Here is a 27,544-nt window from a genome sequence, read left to right on the forward strand (position 1 = left end):
GCCAGCAGCTGAGGACAGTCCTGTACCTGAAAGGGTAACACCGGTCACTGGAGAAAAGTCGTATCTTAACCCTAGACTTTAAACTGTATCTAAGGCTACGTCACTATCTGCCCACACGTGGTACTGAGGGCCGGCACCCCATTGGTTCCTCCGTGATGCTCCCTACATGGCTAGGGCCCCGCACTGCAGTTTCCTCTCGTGGTCCTCCCTGCTCCTCAGCTTGTGGTCTGCAGTATCTTCTGTCTCTTTTCTTGCTGTGCTCATTTCTCCGTTTCCTCATTTTCTCAGCCCGCACTGGAAATGAACCTTTTGACATTTACTTGTTATCGAATGCCTTCCTATATTTACACAACTCCCTCCATGGAGACTTTCGATATTCTCAATGACAAGATAGTTAAAAACTGTATTCCCGAGGCTTAAAATATCTCTTACTGCTCCTGGTAACATTCATCTGGATATTTGATAAAGTTCTTGATTCACTGACCTAAAATAGTGGTTCTCAACCTGTGGGCTGCGACCCCTCCAACAAACCTATTTCCAAAAGTATTTACATTACAATTCATAACAGTAGAAAATTACAATTATGAAGTAGAGATGGAAATAATTTTATGGTTGGGCTCAATATGAGAAACTATTAAAAGGTGGCAGCATTAGGAAAGTTGAGAAGCACTGCTTTAAAATTAGTATTTTGAATAAAACCTGTATAGATAATACTCTGCATAGGCAGAATATGTGGGACAGATGTAAGGAATTCGCAGTTTTTATTAAGAATTCCAATGGCTCTAAAATCTAAAGGTTGCCTTTCTCCCAAAATATACTCTCATACTAAAAATTGTATTTCTTCTCCTGGTGTGTGAATGTGCACGTGTGTTGTCTGGGGTGGGAGGAAACATGAACATGGAGGGATGTGAGGATTAATTAGCATTATACTATCTTTTGTATTTGGGATGTGTTCACATTCTTCTGCAATTACCACTCAGTAGCTCGTACGATGTATTTATTTTTATAGTTCCACATATTTACAATTTGCATTATTCAGTAGCTTAAATGAGGCCTCGGTGAAGTTATGTTTTAAACATTTTTATAAAAAAAAATCACAAATATGATTGAATCACTCAACCACATTTCCCCCTCTCCTAACCCCACTCCTTAGGAACGCATATGACAGATACAAAATACAAAGAGATTTTACTAAGAACTCTAATAGTGTAACTACACCTAGCTCAAGGGTGTACTCCAATGAACACAGAGAATTCTGAGCAGGAACATTTGCTAAGCGCCAGGCAATCAAGCTCACGGAGATGGAATTATGAGCAGAACCATGATCATGGGAAGGAGAGCCCATGGCCAACGGACATGAAAGGAAAGACCATCTAAAGCTCTGTGTTGGTGTAGAAAGGACAGGGAAAGCTGAGGGTTCATTAGAAAAGGAGGCTAAAGAACTGAAGATGGCAAGAGTCTTTGAAATAATTGAGGCGGAATTAGAACCTCGGATAGGCGACTCTTGAGGAGCAAGAGGGAGAGAGGCACACATGAGCTCCTTGGTCAGGGTGAGTCTGGCTGAACTCAGAAGAGACAGCCCATGTGGGTTGTACAATGCAGAACAGTCAGGACTGTTCAGGGCCAGTGGTCAGCTGCTCACTCAGGATAAGCCACTCAAAGCAGTTCAGCTAGAAAGGTTGGGGGAAAGGTATCTATTTAAGATAAGCTACTTATATCTGGGTACTCTGGCTCCTTATTGAATAGAGATCACTCCTGCCTGGTCACTGGAGCCCAGGGATGAAAGCTCCTCCTGGAAGGAAACAGGACATTTGCCACTGGTAAATACTCCAACATTTTGGTCAACAGGTCAACGGAGACAAGCAGTTGACAGAGTACTCTGGTCTACTTGGTACCTCGCTAGTATGTGGAGTCAAGGTGACTAACTAAGAGACTTGACCCAGCAAGTCTTCATGGCAGCATCCTGTATTAGGAATTCTAGAATAAGTTTCAAAACTTCTTCGTGTTTTATGTACCTGATACTAACTCTGAGTAGGTTTGCAAGTAGGTGGTTCTGTCCAAAATTGAAGAAGAAAGGCTTGCTTCATAATGACTCTACTATAGAATCTGGTCGCACTAGGACTTCTACACAACTTTGAATAATCGTTACATTAGCCCATTTCTAATCTGAAGTGCACACACATGTCCTGGACTACCCTGAGCATCGTTGTTATTCCGTTAAAAACACATGGCATGCAAGAGTTCAATGGCATCTCAAAAATACATGTAGTATGCCCAGTAAAATACATTGGCCAACATAAAAATCAAAGGAAACAGTAGTTTAGAATATCGATCCACGTTGCTGGGATTTTGAATTGTGAAGTAATCAATGATTCTGCCGATCTTTTCTCGGAAGACAAACTTAAACTTGTCGCTGGCTTTCATCGTCAGGTCGCTGTAGTTGACATTGTCGCCAGAAATTTCAATGCTGGCGAAGCTGATCTTTCGTTTAAAGCTGGAGATGGAGCTGTTGATGATGTTGGTGATATTGACTTCTTCTGAGTCCTTTGCTGGCCCCTGGTTCATAGACAACAGTTAGCTCAGAAGACAGGACACGGTGAGGTACACAGATGGCATTGCGAAGAACAGTGTGCGGTGAAGATGGCAGACCTGGGCTTAAATCTCAGTCTGTTGCTATTTGAAATTTTAGTTACCTAGTTCGCTTTAAGGTGTGATGCAGATCCTTGTCTGCAACATGCTAATGATATTGCTTGTTCCTTTATGAGACTAAGGGGGAAGATTAGGCAGCGTAAAACCCTGCAATGCACCTACTAGGTATTCGGTAAGGTTCTAGTCTGTTCCAGAGAGAAGAGATTATGAAAGACATTATAAACCCATTGTGTCGCGTGATCTTTGCTACACACAAAGACACAGCGACGCTCCCTGCAAATCAGGAACATTCCACCAGCCAACGAGGGGCAGATGACAGAGAATGTGGGGTCTCGGCTGGGTTGCTTCACTGCTTAGAGAACAAACTTCTCAAGTATAAAATAAGGAGAATGATGGCATCATTTTCCTGAATTCTGAGATGCTCAGATGTGAAGAAACTAGCATATGGCCCACAGTGCATTTGTTGTTACATGCACAGGCATGGGAGGGGGGGTGCATACTGGTGTCTTCCATAGAGGATCTTGGGGATTCTCCAACCCTCACCTGTCAATCTGGCATGTCTGGATCTGTATGTGCTATTAGGGAAGCCTGTACAGCAGAAAACACAGGAAATCCACGTTCTGTACTGGCTGGTACACATGCTTTGTCTTTGGTCCTTGGATTGGTCACAACGGCCAAACACAATGACAAAGCCATTGGTTCCTCTGTTGCATCATCACTCTTGGATCCTCGTGGTCCCAGCACACTGCGTAAGGTGACACTTTTCCAAACCTGATTCCTATTATTTTTGTTTGTTTGTTTGTATGAGCTTCGGTATGCTAATATCGATTAAACTTAGTCTCCAAATAACCCCGGGGGCTACTGGGGCTATAAAGACTAATAGTTGGGGCTGGAGAGATGGCTCAGCGGTTAAGAGCACCAACTGCTCTTCCAGAGGACCTGAGTTCAATTCCCAGCAACCACATGGTGGCTCACAACCACCTGCAATGGGATCCAGTACTCTCTTCTGGTGTGTCTGAAGTGTCTACAGTATACTCATATACATAAAATAAATAATTCTTTAAAAAAAGAGTAATAGTTAATAGGGTCTCCTGTTGCTTACTGTGTGAGGAAAACAATACATCACACTGGAGCAAAGAGGTTTGGGGTTAGACTGCCAACTCTACCCTCTACTCTCCTTGTCTTTTGGGATTTTGTTACAAAGTATTTTCTCCCACATATGGTTTTTGATAACCTGCTACTTAATGTAGTTTAAGAATATAAAATGGCGGGGTTGGGGATTTAGCTCAGTGGTAGAGCGCTTGCCTAGCAAGCGCAAAGCCCTGGGTTCGGTCCCCAGCTCCGAAAAAAAGAGAAGAAAAAAAAAAAGAATATAAAACAGCAGGAAAAGAGTTAAGTAGCAACTCTATGTTGATCTGAAGTGTGTGAACATCTAAGCATGTCTACTTTGATATTGGGCTTTTTCTTAGATGCTTGCCCTTCATGTTGCATATGAATAACAGTTTTCTGCTAAAAAATTAAAGTCTGATACCCTATTTCACTGGATGAAAAGGACAACCTAGGGTTGGGGGTTTAGCTCAGTGGTAGAGCGCTTGCCTAGCAAACGCAAGGCCCTGGGTTCGGTCCCCAGCTCTGAAAAAAAGAGGAAAAAATTGAAAAGGACAACCTAGGTCAAGGGGCACCTTGACTTCCAAATGTGCCTACCTTAGTAGGGATAAGATTCATTAGAACAAAGGCAACCAAACCCCAGTGACCTCTTCGGAGTAGTGCATGTCCATCCAAGCAATGGACCAGAGACAACGCCCGCCCCTCACACTCCTTACCCTATCTTTGACTGCCATCTGCTGTAAGGAGCTGTAGTGAGCAACTGCATACTCCAGTAAGGCCCCAAACACAAAGCTGAAGCAAATCCCCAGGTAAACATCAATGGCCTTTATGAAGCAGTTGGTGTTGGGTAGGGATGTGCGGGAGCCAATCATCAGCGTTGTCATGGACAACACTGTTGTCACTCCTGGGGAAACAAGTAGGAATGTTCCACACTGGTATTCCATTGACACTGTCTCCCCCGGCCCTGACCTCTGTCATCTGGCTGGTTGGCTCCACTCGGGAGCAAGATGAGGACAGGACTCAGGAAAGTACAGATCTCATTTTAAAGAGTCTGTGACCTTCTGGAATTGGGTTGATTTATTCATCTTGAGCAGATACACAAGTGACATAGCTTTTTAAACATGGCATCTCCTGTCTTCTTTTAGAGATGGGCGATCAAATCCATAAAGTAACCAATGGACTGTTGGCTCACAAGCTCTTCTCTTCTGTCACTATAAAACACATTTAAAAAGACAATCCGGGGTTGGGGATTTAGCTCAGTGGTAGAGCACTTGCCTAGGAAGCACAAGGCCCTGGGTTCGGTCCCCAGCTCCAAAAAAAAAAAAAATAAAATAAAATAAATAAATAAATAAATAAATAAATAAAAAGACAATCCTCCTGATGCTATCTTTCTCTCTCTGTGTATCCATTCTTCTCTCTGTGCAAAGGAATTTCTCAAGACACTAGCTCCTTTAATGGACCCCAACCATCAAGGAAAATATTGATAGAAAAGCACCAGATTCACCTAGTTCTTAGACATTGCCTACAGGCGCTGCTTACCAATGCAGGTTCTCGCAGGAACTGACTCGAGAGAGATCCAAAAGGAGACCCAGGATAACACCACCAGGAAGGTGGAAGGGACGTAGGTTTCCAGAATGAAATACAGGACATTCCTCCGAAGCTCAAATTGCAAAACCAACCGCGTATAGTTTCCTGAGAGTGCAAACGAGATAAAAAATCCTGTCTGTTCACGCAGAGGAACACCTGGCCCTTGAAATGTTTAGTGAAATCATAATCACGTTAAGTCTTCCAGTACCAAACTCTAGTCAACTATGAGCTGCCATTCTGGTTACCTCAAAGGACCTCGATGTTGCCTGGCGTGGGATTTACAGGGCTGCTGCTACCTGACTCCAGCATTCATGTTTTTCTCCGTATGCTTTTCTTTATCAAAGAATTCCTTCAGCACCATGAGCACTGATTTTCTTTTGTTTTACTGGTTATTGTTTATTTACATTTCAAATGGTATCCCCCTTCCAGGTTTCCCCTCCAAAAACACCCCCATTCCACTCCCTTCCTCCTGCCTCCACGAGGGTGCTCTCCTACCCATCCACCCACCTGCCCCACCACCTTATCATTCCCCTATGCTGGGGCATCAAGCCCTCACAGGGCCCAGAGCTTCCCCTCCTATTGATGCCAGACAAAGCTATCCTCTGCTAAATATGCAGCTAGAGCCACGGGTCCATGCCCGTGTACTCTTTGGTTGGTGGTTTAGTCCCTGAGAGCTTTGGGGGTCTGGTTGGTTCATATTGTTGTTCTGCCTATGGGGTTGCGAACCCCTTCAGCTCCTTCAGTCCTTCCCCTAACTCCTCCATTGGGGTTCCCAGAGAACTGATTTTCCTAACATCTAGCTCACTAGACTGAACCCCAGGGGGGCAAACCTCACATTTCTCAGTCTTGCATTCAGAAGGTAAGTTGTTAATAAATCCCTGGTTAATGAAGATTATTTAAGACGCCCATTATTTTCAAGATTACTGTAAAGCAGGCCTATTAAATATAATTTAGTTTTTGTGTGCATGCATGTGTATGTGCGTGTGCGAATGCTGTGGAGACCAGAGGGCAATCTTTGCTGTTGTTGCTCTGGCACCATCTAGCTTTTTGTTTGAGACAGGATCTTGTCCTGGCCTGGAGCTTGCCAAGTAGGCTAGGCGGCTGGCCAGGGAGCTACAAAGTCTTTGCCTTTCTGGTGCGCCCAGCCTTTCTCCTCATCATGTTTACGAGGTAGGCACGTGACTGAGTGACACACCCAGCCTCTATACTTCAATTTTTGTTGATGTTGGAGGTATCACGACAGGATCACACGTAGGAAATGGCCGGTGTACACACACTACATGTGGGGATATCAGTAGGGAGCTGTAGCTTCCCTTCTTGTCTTTTCTCTAGGTGTGGTTTGATTTTTTTTTAAAGATTTATTTATTTATTATATATAAGTGCACTGTAGCTGTCCTCAGACACACCAGAAGAGGACATCAGATCCCCTTACAGATGGTTGTGAGCCACCATGTGGTTGCTGGGATTTGAACTCAGGTCAGTTGAGAGCAGACAGTTATCTCTCCAGCCTGGTTTTGATTTTTAAGGTCATCTAGATTCAACTGAAGTACAAGGTTTTAAAGATTACAGATATCGATGCAACAAAATATTCCTAACTTGACCAGGAGGAACCAAGAAGAGAATTGTACCATTTAGAAAACACCCACTTGGGCTGGGGATTTAGCTCAGCGGTAGAGCGCTTACCTAGGAAGCGCAAGGCCCTGGGTTCGGTCCCCAGCTCCGAAAAAAAGAACCAAAAAAAAAAAAAAAAGAAAAAGAAAAAAGAAAAAGAAAACACCCACTTAAAGCCAGCAACTCCCAGAGATCCAGCTCTGTACATGATGAATCGGTAATATCGGTAACTAGGCGATTTATCGGTAACTAGGTGATCGCATGGTATTGCTGTTGTCTTCTTCACCGGGGAGCACGTTATTAAAGTGACCGGTGTTCTCATTAGAGACATGAGTGAGTTTTATGTATAAGGGAATGCTGCATTTGAGCAGTCAGAAAATCCCAGAAAGATGATTGGGGAAACATCAGTGCTGGCCCAGAGATTTTCTCTCCAGCAGACCCTGTCAACCCTGAGTGAGGCGTGCACACAAGACCAGGTCCCATATTGACTCCCCTGGAAAAGGAGTTACAGACAGTTGACAGTTGTGAGCCTTGACATGGGTGCTAGAAAGTGAACATGGGACCTCTGGAAGAGTGGTCAGTGATCTTAACCTGTGAGGCATCTCTCCAGCCCTTTCTCTAAGGAGTTTTTATTCCGTGTGATGGGTCGTAAGAGTTACCTGTCTCCTGCTGGGATACGGTGACCAGGGTGAAATACTGTTGGATGGTGTACTGAGCAAGGCGCAGGTTTTCGAGGCCACGTACCGAATCGTTCCCTCTTAGCCAGGAGAACTCCACGTCATTGCCATCGTATCCCCCTGGCAGAGGAGAGGAGAGGGAACCCCAGTCAGTGCAAGGATACCTCAGACTGAGCTGGTTTGGGAAATCTACAGTGGAGACCAGCAAGACTTTCTCTGGTTCTATTAAGTCTGAAGGAGCACGCCATGCAAAAGCTGGCAAGGATTCTCAGGCACTGCACAGCGAAATCCTTTGCTGGTTGAGAAGTAGTTCTATTATAAGCATTCATAAAACCTGGCAGATGATAAAAATGGCGTCTTTCACTACTAAATGACACTTACAAAGCATATTATCACAAGGAGACTCATGCTAGATTCTGCCTTTCAGAGCAGTCTAAGCTCTGATAATGTTCCCTGGGACTTTGGAAGTAGTCTGTTCCTATTTCCCATTAGCATAAATGCAAAACTAAGACAGTCTGTAACCAGCCACTTTATGAGCATCTGTCAATATGTGCTTTTGATAAACGTTAGCTTTACCAATATCCGTTGATGGCACTGACAACAGTTACCTTTTATAAGCCCTTACACGACATGTAACACCTCTCTCATGCGCTCACAATCCTAAGGTAGACATCTCTGTGTTTCTTCAGATTTAAGATGGACTTTTTTTTTTCACGTGTCTGAAATTGTACTGGATCTTACTATTACTTCATGTGTGTGAAGCAGAGCTTGCATTTTCTCCTAAAGATATGTTTATTCACGATCTATTGCACCTTGGACTTGAGGAGTCCTTTGCCCATTCTGTGCACAAACTCTCAGGTTCTAAGGGGTTTCTTTTTTTTTTTTTTTTTTTGGTTCTTTTTTTTCGGAGCTGGGGACCGAACCCAGGGCCTTGCGCTTCCTAGGTAAGCGCTCCCTAGGTAAGCGCTCTAACCACTGAGCTAAATCCCCAGCCCCTGTTCTAAGGGGTTTCTTAACTCTCTCAGGATACACACAAGTAAGAGACAAAACCCAGCACTGTGCTTCACTCAGGAAGTAACCCCAAAGCCCATGGATGGTGGTATAATAATTTCAGTGTCTGTTACTTGGTAAGCAATTTCTGAGTGCCTTGCAACACTGTTGATCTCTAAACACTGTTGATCTCTAGTCCTGGTTGAGAAAAAGTGTGCATAGTTACTAAGCACAGAGAGAGAGAGAGAGAGAGAGAGAGAGAGAGAGAGAGAGAGAGAGAGAGACCGAGACCCGATGTCATCCGTCACTAGAAAAATGCAAAGCAAAACCACGTACAGTACTTCATACTCCTTAAGACAGCAATAATAAGGACAAGATGAGGAAAGTGCTGAGGATATCGACAAGGTCATCATGGGTGGGAGTGTAAGATATATAACCACTTTTGGGAAACAAAATGACTTCCTAAAACTCTAAATAATAAGGGTATCATTTGAATCAGAACTCCATTCCTAGGTATCTACTTAAGGGGAACAAAGTGCCAGTCACAGAAATGTTCACAGCAGCATTAGCTACAGTGGCCAGATGTGGGAATAACCCAAGAGCCCAACCACTGAAAAGCTGGAAAGAAGCAGTACAGAGCAATCAAAGGGAATGAGATACCAATGACAGGCCACTGCATTCTGTGGAAAGTGCCAGACGCAAAAGGGAACGTATCGTATTGGTCTTACGTATATGAGCTGTTCACGAGAGAAAAATCCACAGCAGCAGAATGTAAGTTAGTGTACCTGGAAGTGGTGGTAGGAAACTGGGGTGCTCACGATAGGCACGAGGGATCTCTGGAAGTGACAGGAATGTTCCCACAATGCAACCTGCCAATGGCCACACAAGCTGGTAATTTTACTGAAAACTTTGAATCATGAGTAAATTAAAAATGGGTGAATTTATCTGGGCAGGGGTGGTGCACACCTTTAATTCCAGTACTTGAGAGGCAGAGGCAGGAGGTTCTCTGAGTTTGAGGCCAGCCTCCTCTACAGAGCAAATTCTAAGACAGCCAAGGATACACAACACCCCCACCTCCTCTTTCTAAAAAAAAAAAAAAAAAAGTGAATTTTATGGCGCATAAATTATAGACTAATAAACCTGATTAATAGAAGGTGACTGAATGAGCCTGGTTCTGTTACTTTTTCCATTCCGATGAGCAGGAAGCTGAGACTCATTAGCTAATGTCACATGACTGGTGATGTTGCCCACCTGTGGCGGTAAACACAAACGGCTCCTGCCTGCCATTGCCTCGAAGCCTACTGAGATAGGATGCTGGTGTTGGTACCAATGCTGTGCTAAGAAGCATCGTGACGGAGTCAATATCCGGTAGGCATTATCTCGTGACACCTGAGCTCCACGAGGACTTCCAGGTGAAGCTGTGCTTGTCCCTTTGGAATCATCCAAAGCTGAATGGAAGCTAGCCATTGAAATTAGCTCGGGACCTCAAAGGAGTGAAGACAGCTCTGTGAAGGCGAGGAGTGCAAGTTCCTACCAGGGTACTTGGTTTCACTCCTAGTAGAGACTCACAGCTTTTTATTTATAACCATCTTTTGTCCCTGAGTGAATGTGGGCAATTAAGATAATATAAGTTCTTTTCTTTAGTGGATATGTGGTGTGTGTGTGTGTGTGTGTGTGTGTGTGTGTGTGTGTGTGTGTGCACGCGTGCATCTTACTGAGTTCTTTTTTAATATCTAAATGCCTGCTAATAAGCATTCCGTGGAAGCTTCCTCTGTCTGTGCATGCCGAGTGCTGAAGTCGCCTGGAGAATCTCGCTCCTGGGATTTGGGATGAGCCCAGTCGTGACACATGGAAGGCAATTATTTCTCCTGCGCTGCGAGGGAATGGCTTTTCTTTTTGACAACCTCAAGTCGTCTTCTGCCACCAAACAGCTGCATTGCTTCGAGAAGGGTTTGCATGCACTGAATCAATAGAGTAATTAATCTGCCTAAGTCCTTAATTAAATGTGTACGTCTGAAGAATGGCTTTTTCCTCATAATGGTTCTTCTCTCCTGGAGTTGCCCACTTGTGCCCTTATGTGTAGAGTATCCAGTGGTCCCCAGGGCTTGCCTTAATGAGTCATAGCGGTGACACTGTCTCCCTAAGAAAGGTGCCCCAACCTGGTGGCTATTCAGAGACGCTTACTTAAGGAACAAGGGAGATTGCTTACGCATCCCAAGGAATTGATTTGCCCTACACCCATTTGGCATGAACCCCCATTTTCCATTCTAGGAAATTCCCGGGCTGTAATTTAGATGCCCGTTTACTCTCAGCGCTTTACGAAGCTTTATGTGCACCAAGTAAGTTCTCATGCCCATGGTGGGTGCAGCTCCATTATCAACATCAGTGATGGCTTTGAGTATTTGGCTTTTCTGCCCTAGAGCTGGGGACTGAGCCAGGGCCTTTCCCATGCGAGGCAGGGAAAATGTCCCTCCCGCCCCACCCCCACCACGCCCTAACTCCTCTTTGTTCTCCTTACTAAACCTTTGCTATTCCTTGGTTCTTATGGTACTGTGCCCTCCCTTTTGGCCTCTCAGCTAGCTGGAACCAATCCCTCCTCTGATTTCAGAGGCTCCCATGGCGCCATTACCTTTTCCAGTTATCACTCAAGTCTTTCGGAATTATTTTAAGTCCTGGGTTCTCTGTAAGGGAGTGGACTTCTTGACAGTGGGTGAATTATTTTATCTTTGGATTGCGATCATTGGCCACTGTGTTTAACACAGAACAGGCGGGCAGTTGTTGAATGGATGGACTAACAGAGGATAGGCAGGTGGGACTCAATCAGACATCCAGATTAGTTGGAGAATTTAGTGGGAAAATATGCAGAGCTGAAGTATTAGACTGAGTCAAAATATTTTCCTTAAGACACAGAGGAAAAGAAAACACTGGCCTTGCTCCTAAGAAACCAATAGGAGGAAACTTGGGTCTGCTGTCTGACAGTCACATTGTAGTTCAGCTTACTTTTTGGCAGGACTTGGGAATCCCAAACAAATGTCACATGGTCCCTCAGTCTGGGAAATATGATGATTATCAATGGGTACTAGAAAACCTAGCGATCCCACACGATTCCTTAAAAACTACATAATGATATACTCTAGGAAAATGTATATCACAGAACATAAACAAGGCACTATAACAAAATCCTCATGGGCTTTGTTGGCCAATAGCAGAGTCCTCAGAATTGTCCCGCCCCTCTAGAGATCTGGGCTCCAGCCCCAGTGTTTCTGCTTCTCAGGTTCCTTTAGAAAGATGATAAATGGTGATGACTCTTAATTTCTGTAATCCTAAGGTAGGAAAACAACACTTGCAGTTTTGTTTGGAAGGTATTTATGGCAGTGCCTGGCACATGGACGCAATGATATTATCAGGAAATGAGCTCTATTATTAATTATTATTTTCATGGTTGTAAATGGAAAAATGGTTTGATCAAGGTGACAGGGCAAAGACAGATTGAGATCATCACATTAGCTGTCCCTCCTACAGTCATTTTCCAACTAGCTTCCCTACTTCCTCTGCAGTTGAGTAGCAAGGTGTGGCTGGAGGCCACAGTGAATCTCCATTAAGAAAAAGAAAAGAATCCTTTTGAGGCCTCTGGCAGCCTGGGGGTAACGAGGCACATTTAGTAACAATTGGAAAGGGGATTGGTGAAGTCCAGGACTTCTGCATCAGCTTCCATTGGGACCTAGGGTTGATTTGGTTTTGGTAGAGCAAAAGTGGGTATGTGGACTAACGTCATAGCCATAGAATGATTCAACAAGAACACATCTGGAATCCCAGATCCTCTGAGGGTAAGTAGCCTAAGCTGGATAAATATCTAGCTTAGATCCAGTCTCATCAAGATGTTTTCTACAAATACTCATGAAGCAAGGTTCTATGGTTATGTAAGTCTGGGAGAGGATACAGTCCTTGAAATTTGACAGGGAATTAGCTCTTGAGGCTCCTAACAGTTCTGCAGTGATGAAGAATGTTATTATTTTAAGTTTTGTGGACCACGCAGACTCTGTTCCAAATGCTCAGTTCTGTTATAACAGTTATAACATCAAGCGGCCACAGGCAATCTGCAAACCAGTGGGCATCTATCTCTGTCTATAACACAACTGTATTTCCAGCAATGGACCATGGGCCAGATTTAGCAGATGAGTTCAGTTTACTGACCAGGAACTATGCAATCAGCTATGTTAAAGTATCTTCTTCCCTCATCTCTCTACTCACAACTGGAGATATTTGATACTAAGGGACAATAGTACCAGAGATTCCCCTCAAAGATACAATGTTGCTGTTTGCCTTTGAGGGGAATCTGACTCTGCCTGGAACTACAGGTTGAATGGCTCAATCCGTTGTGGATCAACATGAACAAAGACCAGTCTTAGATATGGTACCCTGCACAAACAGACGGAAGTCACTCAGGAAAGTCACCTGGGGCCTTCTTCGGGATGTATACTCACAACTTTCCAGCTGCAACTTGCAGGTCTGTGTGTCCATGGGGTATTTCGACAGATCCATGTTACATGTAACTGTTGTTGTGATTCTAAAAGAAAGAAAAGAAACCGAACAGACAAATAAGCCGGCTCAGAAAGAGTTCTGTCAGAAGAACGGAAGTTCACAGTAGTGTTGGAGGGCTGCCTCAAGACAACTTTCTCTCAGACTCTTATGGGGACAAGCGGCTTAGAGCCTGCATCCAAACATTCCTGAGGTTTTCTGTGCTCCACAGCACTCGTCAGACTCAGTTAGAACTAGATCCAGACTGGAGGAAGCTGGAATGCTGGCCGCTCAGAGGCAAAAAGAAAAAAGTCCACAACATGACAGAACAGACTCATTCTCCAGTGTGTTGAGGACATTTAAAAATATAGTTTTAGCATTAGTCGATGTATTTTATGTGTATAAGGACATTGAGTCCTTTGGAACTGGTGCCAGGAATGGTTGTGAGCCACCCTATGGGTGTTGGGACTCAAACCCAGATCCTTTGGCAGAGCAACAAGGGCTGAGCCATCTCTTCAGCTTTCTGGGCATGCTTTTTAAAATTCAGATTAAGTTTTCTTTCATATAGTATATTTTGATCACCTTTTTTCCTTCTCTCTTCACTTCCTACCTACCCAACCTCACATTCTCTCTGTCTGTCTGTCTGTCTGTCTGTCTGTCTGCCTGTCTCTCTCTGTGTCTGTCTCTCTCTGTGTGTCTCTGTCTCTGTCTCTCTCTCTCTCTGTCTCTCTCTCTCTCTCTCTGTCTCTCTCTCTCTCACACACACACACACACACACACACCCTCAACCAAACAAATACCCCAAATCCAAACCAAAACGACAACAGAAAAGCACACAGGTAAGACCAACCCAAACAAACCACACACGGAACCTGTTTCGAATGGGCTAATCACTCCCAAGCATGAAGGCTACTCGGGGGTATGGTTGACATATCCAGCGTCACTGCACTAGAGAAAATGATTTTCCCCTCATCCAACAGCTGTCAATTACAAGTAGCTTCCTGGTTAGGGCTAGGACTTGGTGTCCACTTCCTCTTCCTGGGGATGCTTTTGAACTTAAGTTTTCAGCGTAATCTTCATGGTAACCCCTTGTAGGGCTGGAGCAGTGATCACTGGTCTTGCTTACACCCACAAGGCTCTGAGAGTCAGAGCCCCGATAGGAGTCCTGGTCTCTTGGCTCCTTGCTGGCATTGAGATATAGAGAACTCAGAAGACACCGGTTACTACAGCTCATGGATCCTGGGTTCACCTAAGTGTGCTCAACTAAAACAGACATCAGCGAAGTCCTCACGGTAGAGATTTTTAAAAGGCGGGTTTTTAATCTTCCTTTTTAACATTCGCTCATTTTTACTAGGTCCTGGGTTTATGAAGTACAGTGCTGGGTACTCTAGAGGCAGATGTGTTCATGGCACAGCATCCAACTTGATGGCGCTCTACATCCCCTTAGGGGAGGCAGAGAATAAGAGGTTGCTTACTGCAAGTCAATTTCTGCGCCGAGGACATCACATGCATTAACCCTTTGAATAGTTCTCTATATGAACTGCTATTGCTTTTGTTTAGCTGTTGGGGAACCTGAAGTTCTCATAACTTGCCTAAGTTCACAGAGTTGTTTAGGACAGAAGTACAGGTTCCTCATCAACCATGATTTACTGGTTAATTGTGCCATATGCAGTAACACACAGTGGATGCACACCCCCAGGCACACAAGTGTACATGTACACGCTTCCTGTGCAAACAGGTTCCCATGGAAGCTTGGGGGGAAAAATGCAGACTGGAAATCAAAGGAGAAGTAGGTTTCTTGAAAAAGGGGTTGGGGATTGGGCTGGTCTCTGTAAAATGTCAGTTTTGCTGAGGCATGCCCAGAAATGCTATTTATCTGCTAGCTCAGTCCCTGGTTTATAACTTCAGGTCCTTCTTGTGATTAAAGGTCAGTCCATTCTTACTTAATACTTGCTCTGCTCCCCAGGGACTCAGAAAGTCCAAATGTGCACAGCCCTTGCACAGGACAAATCATTTGTATAGGCTTCCTTCCACAGTACCCAGAGAGCCTCTTTCCTGTTCCAACCATTGAGGGGAATCCAGGAGACAGAGGGAACGTTAGATCTTGGCAATCTGGAGAGGTGGCCTGTAGCTGCAAGTAGGTAGAGTCTTTGGGATTCACACTTTGCTTCTTTGCACAAACATGTCTCAGATATGCAGAGATGTTATGTAGAGATACCTTGCTCTACTGAGCCCCGTGACAGACGAATTCCTAATATAGACTTCTCTGCTTGCTCATGTCTCTTCCTGGTCTCCCTTCTCTCCTCTTCTCCCACCTCCTGTCCCTTTCTCCTGTGTGTGTGTGTGTGTGTATGTGAGAGAGAGAGAGAGACAGAGAGAGACAGAGAGACAGAGAGAGACACAGAGAGAGACACAGAGAGAGACACACAGAGAGAGAGAGAGGTTGAGAGGTTGAGTATTTCCCTCAATCACTCTCTATCTTCTGTACTGAGGCAGGGTCTCTTAGTGAACCTGGGTCTCACGGGTTTAGGTAGATTAGCCAGACATTTCTCTAGAGATCCTGTCTCTATCGCCCAAAGGCCGAATGGACAGGGGTTGTCATGCCTACTCTGCATTTAAGTGAGTGGTAGGGCTAAACTGAATGGTTAGAAACCCTAGGATTTTTCTACCTGCCCCTACTCCTCAGTACTGGGCTTTTAGATGCATGCCCTAGGCTCACCTTTTACACAGGTTTTTGAACTCAGATCCCCCCCCCCGACCACCGAGCTAGCTTTCCAGCCCCCTTTCTTCTCTTTCGGCTATCTTTCCTCACCCTTAAAGGTTCAGTTCATAACCCAGTGAAAGCATATTTTAACATTATCCCTAACCATCAACCTGCAACTGACGACTCAGCTTGGGTCCTGGCAACAGATATGTCCTTTGTTTAACAAGCCTGTACTCTCAGGGGCCTGGCTTGTCTTACTCAGCTCTTCCTGGGTCTCCTGCTTGGGGCCTGGCACCTAGCAGCTAGAAGGTGCTCTGTAGCCTGGCTGTACTGAGAGAGGCCCTTCTGAGTGGCACTGGGGTATAAAGCAGAGGAATTTGTGAGAAATGGGGACTCGTTGACCGCCTTAGCACTGGTCACAAGTACCCAGGATATATGTGTCATTTACATGTGTCTTTCCCTCCAACCCCAGACTCCCAGACGCCTGCTCACCTGAGTGCATACAAGACTGTGCCGTTGGAGAAGAGGCGGATGAGCCTGTTTCCCACCGTGACTTCATGCAGGAAGGACTTCTTGGACTCCACGATGTAAGTATCTGGCACCCAGAGGAACTCCACGAGACGGGCATCTAGAGTAAAGCTCTTGTTGCCTTCGAACACCAGCCGTGGGTCGGTCCAGCGCTGTCGGAGGTATATAGTGGCTGTGTAGTCCTAGGGGGAAAGCCAGGAATGCAAATGATGAGCACGATTAGGGAGACCCCAAAAACAGAATGAAAGGGGCCAAGTTTCACTCCCTTCCCTCCCGTTATATATGCTCTCTATATGCACATATTATTCTTGGTGAATTAAGTTACTGGCGCGATACTCATTGGCAGCAATGAAAGAACGAAGTGCATTATTTATTTTAGATAATACCTCCTTCTGTGTGATGGTTTGTATATGCTCAGTTCAGGGAGTGGCACTATTAGAAGATGCGACCCTGTTGGAGTAGGTGGGTCGCTGTGGGTGTGGGCTATAAGACATCCTAGCTGCCTGAAGCCAATATTCTGCTAGCAGCCTTCAGATGAAGATGTAGAACTCTCAGCTCCTCCTGCACCATGCCTGCTTGGGTGCTGCCATGCTCCTGCCTTGATGATAATAGACTGTACTTATAAACCTGTAAACCAGCCCCAATTACATGTTGCCCTTACAAGAGTGCCTTGGTCATGGTGTCTGTTTATAGCAATAAAACCCTAACTAAGACATACTGTCAAGGCCCACTTTCAGAGTCTTGTCCTACTATCGTATGACATAAGAGCTGCACTGCCCACGAACACAGTCATCACTAAGCTGATGACTAGGACTACACAGCCGCTATATACCTCCGGCAGCACTGGACAGAACCGCGGCTGGTGTTTGAAGGCAACAAGACCTTTACTCTAGATGCCCGTCTCGTGGAATTTTGATAACCTGGATTGCAAACTGCCTTCCTCCTGGCTTCATCTTTTCTGTGTCCTTCCTCTCAAGTTGGCCATTACACTGTTAAATTTGATCAGCTGTCCCTTGACTGAAAGACTGTATGGACTCCAGACCTCTCTGGACTATGATTTCATTCTTTTTCTCCATTTTTTATTCTCCAGGCAATCTTTCACTTCCTTTTCTAGTTCTTTCTTCCCAGCCTTTGAGTCTGTCTCTTTCTTGACACTCAGAAACCCATTGTATAAACATCTACTGTCTCTGCTTAAAAGACAGAGCTCTGGCATCTGCCACTCTGTTTCTGAGTAACTTGAAAGGACATCACCACTGAAAGCAAGGAGAGGGAGCAGGGGGGTGGCCCTGGGTTACCATGTTACTCTCTGGGGAGTGGGGGGTTGGAGGGCTGGAACTGGGTTACCATGTTACTCTCTGGGGAATGGGGGTGGGGGTGGGGGGATGGCATTAGGTTACCATGTTACTCTCTGGGGAGTGGGGGTGGGGGGCTAGAACTGGGTTACCATGTTACTCTCTGGGGAGTGGGGGGTTGGGGAGTGGCACTGGGTTACCATGTTACTCTCTGGGGGGTGGGGGTGTGTGGGGTGGCACTGGGTTACCATGTTACTCTCTGAAATACTAGAGATGCTTGCGATGTCCAGAGTCAGCGCTATCCGAACTGGGTCACCTGAGAAGGAAGCAAACACCAGACTTACACAGAAACACAAAGGCAAGCTCTCCTCCTCCCAACCACCCATTGCACCCCTGCCTTGTTTCAGACTCCGCAGCCTACATTAGTGGGTTGGAAACAAAACTATAGAAATTATAAAAGCAATACCAGCATATTAGAAATATTTAAATAATCCGAACTATAAAAATAAGAAAATTAATTTTATCTTCCCAGGAGCAACCACTTGGTATGAAAAATATAAAAAGTTACAAGGGGACATCATGATTCATAAGAGAGGTCGCACCATTATTAATTAATGGGTATTTTAAAAAGTTTTAAGATTAATTTACTTATTTCGGAGAGAAAGAGAGAGCTGGGGAGAGCCACACACTCTGGGAGTTGGCTCTCATCTCTGCTTTGCTTTAAGGCAGGGCCTCTCTCATTATGGTTGCTATACAGCGAGCTCCAGGCTGCCCTGGTCTGAGAGGTCTGAAAGGTCTATTTCCACCTCCCATCTCACCATAGGGGCACCAGGATTACAGATGTGTGTCACTATCTCCAGCTTTTATGTTGATTCAGGGAACGGGACTCAGGGAGTCAGGCTGTGTGGTGAGAACTTTCACCTTGAGCCTGCTCCCTGGTCCCTTAGTATATATTTTAACGAAGTTAGTGGTAAGGTCCTTCTTATGTGGAAGATTTTTCCTGTAGTGTCTGGAGGGCCAATTGTGTAGAGTGGACCAGAGATCCATTCACATGATTGTACACACATGACTTCCCTCTCCCTCCGTAAAGGGAACTTGCCATAAAATGGCATAGAAGGCTACTCACAGCCAGGCTCCTACTGGCCCCAGACTCATGTTTCCTTCTTAGGAGCCCTAAGTTTTAGCCTGCCTGAACCAGGTCACCATGGTTGGTCTTATGTAGTCTTTCGTGAGCCCCAGTCCTGCCTGGGGTTTAGGGAGATTGAAAGACTCCACTGAGGACCATTTTTAGTTCTGAAGACTGGAGCACAGGGGCCATTGTTCTCAGAAGCCAATGAGGCCAACCCAGGCCAAACCTCCTCATTCAATGAGAGATGTGGAAGAGGGGCCCAAGAGAGTGAACCGTGTGAATTTAGACCTCAGCTCTGAAATCTCCTAGCTCTGTCATCTGGGGTAAGTTACTGAAGCTTCTAGAACTGTAGTTTTCCCACCTGCAAGAGGTCAGTGACATCAATGGTGTGTCAGTGCTTTGGCCAGTGACAGCAGGAGGGAGTGCATGCCCAGTGCCCGCCTGGTCCCTCCAGGACTCTCAGAAATGACTCCCTGCACACGGCCTCCGGCATCACACCTGCAACGCTTTGATACCCGCCCAGCCAGTAGAGTCCTCCCATTCTCTTCTGAAATCCCCGTTAGTGCTGGGGAGGGGACAACTTTGCTCCCCAGGATAAAGCAGCTCTCAGTTACATTCAACAGCTGAGAGAGCCCCAGGGGACTGTGGCAACAAACCAGGCAGAGAAGAGATGGGAATTCTAAGGAAACTAAGAAAAAACCAAAACCAAAACCAAAACCAAAACAGCCAATCATCTAATTGGTCAGAATCAGTTAAAACAACCCAATAATTAAAGGGTTAGTAATCCCAGGAAAACCAAGCCATAGAATGTAGGCAGGAATTTGGAAATGGAGTTCTAGAGCCAATGCCATTGTAAGGTAAGTGTTAATGGGAAGATTTTTGAGGGCAGTGGAAGGGTGTGGTGTTAGGTGGCCTTTTGCCATTGCATTAAGAAGATCTGAAGATCTGATGAGAGAGAGAGAAAAAAAGATGGGGGGGGGGGCGGGTTGGTGTGGTGTGACCCCAAGCACATTGTTAAAGCTCTCTGCCATTTTGTGTGTGTGTGTGTGTGTGTGTGTGTGTGTGTGTGTGTTTGCTAAATGATATATAACTTGCTGTTCTGAGTCCCAATGTTTGTCCCCTCCCAAACTTATGTAGAAATTTAATAGATGCAAACGCAGTAAGAGGTGGGAGCTTTAAGAAGTAATTAGGCTACGAGAGTTCCAGCCTCACAGCTGTGATTGGTACTATTCAGGAAGGGTAAATTCAACCCTCCTTTGTCTTCTTCAGCACTCCCTCCTTCTACCATTGGATGATATGGCAACTGGACTATTGCTGAATGCCAACATTTAAATACAAGACAACAAGCTCATGCATTTGGGTTTGTTATAAATTACCCAGGTCCAGGCATTACTCTATAGCTGAACAAAACAGGCTAAGCGCCTACAGTGGAAGTGGGGACCATGAAAATCGGTGAGTCGGGGCTGGAGAGATGGCTCAGCGGTTAGAGCACCGACTGCTCTTCCAGAGGTCCTGAGTTCAATTCCCAGCAACCACATGGTGGCTCACAACCATCTATGGGAACTGGTGAGTTTGAAGACAGCTACAGTGTACTTGTATACATAAATTAAATAAATAAATCTTTAAAAAAGAAAAAGAAAACCAGTGAGTCCACTCGATTTCCCTCTCTGAAAACTGCACAGTTGAAGAGCACACAGAATTATAGTTCCATGGTGTTTTGGGCTTAGTCTCCCCCTAATAGCCTAGTCCAGACCTGGTCACAGTTGGCTGTTTTATGAACCAGCTTGCTTTCATCCCCTGAAACTATATGAATAATCTGTGCCACCAGAGGGCACCTTTCTCCTAGAAGAATGGCAAAAGTCAGCTTCTGGGCAGTGCGTGTAAGCGCCCACTTGAAAACCTTTGCTTTACCCTAGAAAATACTACAGAGGTTTTGTCTCTCAAGGACAAAGGTGGCCAAGAGGCTGGGTGCCCAAATACTACAGGAGGCAAGGGCACATCTATGGGCTTATGGGGTGCCCAGCAAGACAGGTTCCATTAGGAGATGGAATACACAATGCCACCTGGCATGGTGTTGTGCTTTCTCTCCTTTTAAGTGAGAAGCCTCTGCTCATTCACCTCAGATAGAACTGGGCCTCACATTCCCTTAAGCCCACTCTAGGAGCTTTGCTCTCAGAGTAACCTCTTTGTCCAACATTCCTGGCCCCTGGTTGGCCTGTTGTCACGCAAACACGAAGAGTAATGTACAGACTTAGTGATTTGAGGTCTAGGAAGCAAGAGGAATGGATCTGGGGAAACTCTTTCGATGCATGTGCTTGTTGCTAGTGTGTAGTAAAGCCTGGGAACCCAGGGTGTGTTGTGACTACCTAGGTCCTTGTCATAAAGGTCTCAGATCCTATCTGTGGGACCAAACGTTGTCCAAATCTTCAGCTGAACAGGTTAAGAGTGCCTGAGAATCCTGGTGTCTGTACTGAGGAATCTGCCAGCAACTGGGCTGCAAGGCTGGGCAGGTAAGGATGGACTTCAGCCATTGAGAAATCTATGTATGGTAGCACACTAAGGCAGGGGTGATCACGGATGCCCAGAGGCAGAGAGTCCTCTGCTGGGCAGTTTTGCTCAGGAACCTTAGCAGCCTTCCCAAATGTTCCCATCATCAAGCCTATTCAAGAGATTTCTGTCCGGACTTCCTTGCTCCCTACAACCCCCTTTCCTTACCTTGTGGCCTGAGAGCCCTTCCAGCTTCTCTCTTTCCCCTTACTCTTTACAGACCAACAAATACCTTGAAGAGACAATGTCCCCTCTGTCATCTGACCACCAGTGGACTTGGATTCACATGCTGTCCTAGATCTGACCAGAAACTGTCACCCTCAGAGGAGAGAATCATGGGGGCAGGGATGTAAAGCAAGGTACAATATGTCAGGGAAATGGTGTAATTCAGGGGTGTGCTCAAAACAAGGGGGTGGGCTGTGGAGGAATCGAGGTGAGCCTTTCAGAGGAGGGTAGGTAGCCTTGTCTCCAAGACAGGATGGAAAACTGTCACATCACGTTTCTAGGGAGGCAAGTTGGAAGGGTGACTCAAGGCAGCTAAGCAGCCTGTTCACAGGCATGGAGGCCAGGAGGGTAAGGATGCTGGTGGGCGTTTTAGGGGCATATCCTAGAATATCGTGGGAAGAGAGAATGACAGGCAGACAGACGCTAGGCGAACTAGTGCCTGGAATTCCTGAACTTCAGGCTAGGCTGCTGGCTGGGGCAAGTGCTTAGATTCTGAGCAGGCAGATGACCCAGGCGGAGATCCAGGTGGAAATGAGGGGAGACCATCATAGGTGGCTGTATTCAGACAGGAAGGCTGGTGGGTAATGCTAGTGGCCCATGGTGAGTTCCTGGGACCGTGAATGTGGAAGTAGGGGAGAAGGAAGAGAATGTCACGGGTTGCCAGGAGCTCCTGCAGCCACCGGAATGGTGGAGACCATACCTCTACCTTGCCAGTGTGTGTGTGGGGCGGGGGATGCAGAGTCCGTTTTGTAAAGGTAGTACAGAAAACCACAGGCAAATGTTCTCATCCATCCTTCCCACTTCCTAAACCAGCTGCCGATCAGGGTGGAGTCAGCAGAGCCCCCTGAAGCCCTCCGCTGCATTTTCTTCCTGGGTCCGTCCTTTTGAACTGCTGTCCTGGTCACAAAGGATAACCTACCACCAAAATTGGGCCTGAGGAATTTGTTATATCCTGCAGTGAGGTTCTCAAATCCAGGCAAGGAAAGCTTGTCGCTTCTGCTGACCTCCACATTGAACTGGTTCCCCTGGATGCACATCCTGGAAAAGAGAATGGCTTTTGATGCCTATGTTGTACAAATATTGATAAACATATATAGACATGAGCTTAATTGACCCTCTCTCATATGTGTGTGCACACATTCACGTGTGTGTGTATGTATGTGTGCTCGTACATGTATATGTGTGTGTGTTCACATAGTAACTTTCCTAAGTAGAAATCTCATGTTTTCTAGTTAGTATTTCCATTTTCTTACTCACTTGCTATAGAGAAAACTGTCATGATAGTTGGCAGACCTTCCAAACATCTTTTCTTTTTATTGATTGATGATTGATTGATTTTGTGTGTGTATGTATGTATGTATGTATGTATGTATGTATGCATGTATGTGTGTGTATGTATGTGTGTATGTATGTGTATGTGTGTGTGTGCGCACAGGCATATGTACCCGCACATGCACACCATATGCCTTTCCCTATTTCTCTTTACCTATTTCTTTGAGGCAGGGTCTCTCCCTGAACCTGGGGCTCAAATTTTCTTGGCCAGGCCGGAAGATAGAAATCCCCAGAGTTCCTCTTTTCATCAGTTGACTCAGAGGCCCCAAAATTTACTGGTGTTTGTGGGGTGCCAGGTTTGTTACATGGGCACTGGAACTTGTACTCTAGTCCTCTTGATTACACAGTAAGCACTCTTAACCACTGAGCCATCTCTCCTACTTCCTTTCACCAACAGTCTTACGGAAAAACACAAGTCCATTCATTCGTGACCATTTTAGAAACTTGTTCTCTAAAATAGAATGAAGCACAGAAGTCTTACTGTTCTGATGTTTTAGGGAAAAGAAGGGTTGGTTTTTGGCTTGTCATAAGTCAAGCGGAAAATGCTTGCCAGCCTTTCTGTTACATGACCATACCAGAGCAGTTCACTCTGGGCCGTTCTGAGGTAGCACCACTCACCTTTGAGCGAGGAGATTCAGACACACAAAGGCCAAATAGAGACTGTAGCTCATATTGAAGGAGCTGATTCACACACAAAGAGGTTGAAGGAAGAAATCACCTAGGGAGACAAAATGGGGCACCTATTTCCAGCCTCACAGTCTCCATGGGTTTCTAGGCACAGTATTTTCCCAACATGCATTGGGAGTAGCCTCTTTGCAACCTTTTTGTTTAACACCTGCTCCCTGTGTGTCATCCAGGTACACTGTCATTTGGAAGGCTAATATTTTAACCCATCCCTGATATGGGTGGAATTTATACAATGGTTCAGCAGAAATAGCACCCTTAGCCAGTCCATGGCACATATTTGTCTGGGTATTTTAGGAGCCCCACATTGTCCTTATTGTGTCCTTGTTCTAACACCTCCAGCTCTACATTCACACTGACCAGACCGGATATTGTCCTATTTAGTCCAGAGTCCAGGCCTACCAGTCTGGTTGTATTCTGACCTAATCTTCCACATGCACAGTGGGCAGGCTTATCCCTGCTTTACATTGAGGTAACAGGTTCAAGGAGAGTACATTTAACCCATGGATGATGGGGTGAGTTTGAATGCATCTAGCTGACTTGTCTGTTTTCTCCAGGACGGCAGTAGCCTGCGTTTGCCTTGGCCTGAAGATGCTCAGCATCCTCCTAATCTAGACCTGATCGATGGAGTACCGACACCATTCAACTGCTGTGTGCCAGTGTGCACAAGAGGACCATTGAACAACATGCTCCAGAGGCCTGGCTCCCTGGGATGTGGGATCAGACATCCCTCGGAGAGCAGAGGCAACTAACAGAGCAGTCTTGGACCTGCTGTGCTGGCGGCATAGCAGAGTGGTGGCCTCAAGTTCAGGCCCCTCCCCAGGTATTCCACTCTGGCTACTTACTTTCCTGTGCTAACCCTGGTGAGTCTTTCTAGAGTCTAAGAGATCCAGAGCTTTGGGTCATACTAAGCCACTTATTTATTACATAACATACTGTTGACAAAACCAATACATGCTCATTACAGAAATAAAGATGAACAGAACTTCATTAAGACAGAGATGTATATCGCAGCACACACGGGGCAGATGTATAGTTTTATAAGACTTATTTGTATTTTATGTGTGTGGGTTGTTTTGCCAGCATATGCACCAGTCTATGCACCATATGCATGCAGTGCTCATGGAGGCCAGAAGAGGGCGCAGTGTATATGGGTGCCGGGATTTGAACCTGGGTTCTCTGGAAGAGCCAGTCAGTGCCCTTAACCCCTGAGTCATCTCTCCAGCCCATGTGCATGTTTATAGATGGGAACAAACATGTCCCTATGGTGTAGGATGCTGAGTGTCAGGACAGTCGTACATGTATGGGGAGCTCAATCTTAGAATATTCCTAAAACTGCTTTAAGAAATGAAATTGATTGAAGAAGACCTAGCTCAAAAAACAAAGGAGAGGGGTTGGGGATTTAGCTCAGTGGTAGAGCACTTGCCTAGCAAGCGCAAGGCCTTGGGTTCGGTCCTCAGCTCCAAAAAAAAAAGAAAAGAAAAGAAAAGAAAACAACAACAACAAAAACAAACAAACAAAAAAAACCAAAGGAGATGCTAAGTCCCTCCATCATTTCTTCTCTTCTGCCTCATACCTCAGATGGTATCATTGTTGACAATGTTTTTTTTTTTTTTTGGTTCTTTTTTTCGGAGCTGGGGACCGAACCCAGGGCCTTGCGCTTCCTAGGCAAGCGCTCTACCACTGAGCTAAATCCCCAACCCCGTTGACAATGGTTTTTATCCCAACACACACCTGTATTTACAAATACACACACGTCTGCATAAAAAATTAGAAAGGGAAGTTGGGGTGTTTTTGCTGTGGTCACTGCTGCATATTTATAAATGTACACATCTGTATGCATACAAATTAAAAGGGAAAGGTGTTACTTTCGTCCTTTGTCGTTACTTTTTCCTGGGTGGGACAGCTGCTGTTCTACGACTTCCTGAGCTAAGCCCCTCTCCAATCCTCACAGACCTTTGACCTAGCTAAGATGATTCTCATTTACAAGGAGAGAGCCAAGGCTTTGAGAGGAAGTGATGTCCCCCAGGGTTACACAGCATGTAAGGGGCAGCTTGATCCAAGCCGTTCCCTTAACCACAGCAACCAGAAAGGAGCGCTTGCCTAAGGCAGCTGCAGCCTCCCATATCAGCTTCTATAGATTCACCTCCCTAGTCCTTAAGACAGCCAGGTCGCTCATACCGGCAACGTGCAAACACTTGCGTGCCACACAATCTACTTATTACCAATTATTTTCAAAGTTTTTACTTTTATAAGGTCGGCACTGACCATCTTGGCATGCAAATTCTGTATACCCTATCCTGTTCCTTTTCACAGTGGAAAAGGGGTGGCTGGGGGTGGAGGCAGTAAAGACTGAAAAAGAAATGGAGGCTTGCTCATGGCCACTGGAAACCACTGGTCGAAAACATCAGCTGTAAAACCAGCATTTGTGCGTGCGTGCGTGCGTGCTTTTGTACTTCTTCCTGGTTCCTCGTCCTCTTCTTGCCCCTGGATACAATTTAGGAGGGTTCATGGAATGGCTTGTATACCCTCCATCTCTTTAACCTTTTAAAAGTTAAGCGAGCGTCTCTGATAAGCCAGACAAGTGACCAGCGGAGGTCCTGTCTGGTGGGGACAAGAGATATGTGAGCAGAAAGGTTCATGCTCCATCAGAGGGGAGCAAGCCATTAGTCCCACATCCTGTCACCACCCTATATCAGGAGCCCAGGCAGCAGGATGTTTGGTGTAATGAGAAGGTGAGTCACCGGCTCTCCTCCAGAGGATGCCACAGAGCCAGGGTGGGATTGCAGAGTTGTTCGTGTTAATTTGATCAGCCCCAGAGCTTAGTGGTGATCGTAGACCACTAGAGGGTAGCTGGAGATTCCGACTAGAGCCCCCTCCAGCCTTCAGCAGTTGCACAGGAGAGGTGGATCTGGGTTTTGGAGTTAGACCAAACTGAGTCATAGTTAACCTTTTCAGCCTTGGTTTTCCCACCTGACAAATGGGAATAAACACAAACAATAAATGGCCCTTCTCATTCCCTTCTATGTTCTATGCCTTCCGCTGGGGGAATCTAGTCATCTCACTGGCTCAAAAGCAATGCCGAGCTGAAGCTCTTCCTCCCATCCCTGGAAGGTACCACTCAGCAAGAACAAGTCAGACACAGGAATTGAATGTCACCTGGGAGGCAGTGGCATTTTTAAAAATCAAGCCTGGCTCTGAGAAGCAGAGGTGATTCTGATGGGGATCCCCACCTCCACTCCATCACAGAAATGCCTCAAAGGCCTAGCGTGCTCTGCTCATGACCTCTTCCACACTCTCCTCTGTTCCCTGGTCCCATCACCTCAGCATGTCTTGAGTCATGTGTGGGCAGGCAGGCATGACTTGAGGAAAGGTCTTAGTGCCCTGGGTCCACCCAAGAAAATCACGAAGGTGTGCCTTGTGCCTGTGGGTCTAGCCTGGCAGTAGAGAGGCACACAATGCCAGGCAGTCCAGGCAGGGGAGTGCCCATCTGGGCCCCTCGCTTGTTCTTGGGTGGCTTTACCCTCCCTGATGCTTACGTTCGTTCCTCCCCTCTGGCAGAGGGCATCACACTGTACTCTAAGACCTGAGGCAGAATTAGGGCTCAGCAAATTCCAGACCTGCCTCCCTTCCCTCCCATCCACCCCAGCCAGGCTCACATCTGGAACTCCTTCATGCCCTCTCTCCAAGCACAGGGATGCCTGCCAGCACTTCCCTTACCAGGCAGCTGTTGAGGCTCTGTTATGGCAGGTGCTTCCGGGTCTCAGGCAGGACTCTCACACAGGACATGCTCTTTCGGGTCCCCAGGGTCCTTTCCATCCCAGTCCTGACCCCGATCTAGGGATCTAGGTATGCATCCTCTCTCTGATGAAGTGGCCCGCGAGTTCTCTCTGGAGAAGGCTGAGCTGCTGAACCAGGTATAGGTGGGCGAGGCCTCCTCCAGCTCCTCCCTTGGTGGAATGCT

General features: G+C 46.0%; 1 protein-coding gene and 1 long non-coding RNA gene across 8 annotated transcripts in view; one reads left to right on the forward strand and one right to left on the reverse strand.

Annotated features, from left to right (window-relative positions):
- The window catches only part of LOC108352198 (uncharacterized), a 65,299-nt gene extending 39,847 nt beyond the window's left edge, over nucleotides 1–25,452 (forward strand). For 3 of the 6 annotated variants that reach the window (XR_005490611.2, XR_010055563.1, XR_010055564.1), the window contains 5 exons: nucleotides 16,316–16,430; nucleotides 17,935–20,358; nucleotides 21,223–21,302; nucleotides 21,560–21,698; nucleotides 24,138–25,452. This is a non-coding gene — a long non-coding RNA (uncharacterized LOC108352198). Of the gene's footprint in view, nucleotides 1–16,315; nucleotides 16,450–17,934; nucleotides 20,359–21,222; nucleotides 21,303–21,559; nucleotides 21,699–24,137 lie in introns of those variants that run through there. The other 3 variants (XR_010055562.1, XR_010055565.1, XR_010055561.1) reach the window with 3 other exon arrangements.
- On the reverse strand, nucleotides 981–27,544 carry Gabrp (gamma-aminobutyric acid type A receptor subunit pi). 2 transcript variants are annotated; one of them, NM_031029.2, is made up of 10 exons: nucleotides 27,301–27,465; nucleotides 23,515–23,614; nucleotides 22,484–22,602; nucleotides 17,912–17,979; nucleotides 16,336–16,553; nucleotides 13,106–13,188; nucleotides 7,614–7,751; nucleotides 5,296–5,448; nucleotides 4,473–4,660; nucleotides 981–2,556 (listed from the first exon to the last, which is right to left on the reverse strand). In NM_031029.2, the coding sequence occupies exons 2-10, from the start codon at nucleotides 23,565–23,567 to the stop codon at nucleotides 2,254–2,256; spliced, it is 1,323 nt and encodes a 440-aa protein (NP_112291.1). In that variant the 5' UTR covers nucleotides 23,568–23,614; nucleotides 27,301–27,465; the 3' UTR covers nucleotides 981–2,253. The 2 variants fall into 2 exon arrangements, with proteins under 2 accessions (NP_112291.1, XP_038942862.1); XM_039086934.2 differs by lacking the exon at nucleotides 4,473–4,660 and having other exon boundaries at nucleotides 985–2,556; nucleotides 27,301–27,544.

The sequence above is a fragment of the Rattus norvegicus genome, chromosome 10 (assembly GCF_036323735.1).
Source record: "Rattus norvegicus strain BN/NHsdMcwi chromosome 10, GRCr8, whole genome shotgun sequence".
Taxonomy (NCBI): Eukaryota; Metazoa; Chordata; class Mammalia; order Rodentia; family Muridae; genus Rattus; species Rattus norvegicus.

Excerpts from the sequence above, each read along its gene's own strand:
- Gabrp (NM_031029.2), bottom strand. The coding sequence starts at position 23,567 with ATGAGCTACAGTCTCTATTTGGCCTTTGTGTGTCTGAATCTCCTCGCT. Across the intron at positions 7,752-13,105 it reads CAAGTTGCAGCTGGAAAGTT|GGGGATACGATGGCAATGAC; the intron begins GTGAGTATACAT and ends CTCCTCTGCCAG. Across the intron at positions 4,661-5,295 it reads TCCTGCGAGAACCTGCATTG|GAGTGACAACAGTGTTGTCC; the intron begins GTAAGCAGCGCC and ends TTGTTTCCCCAG.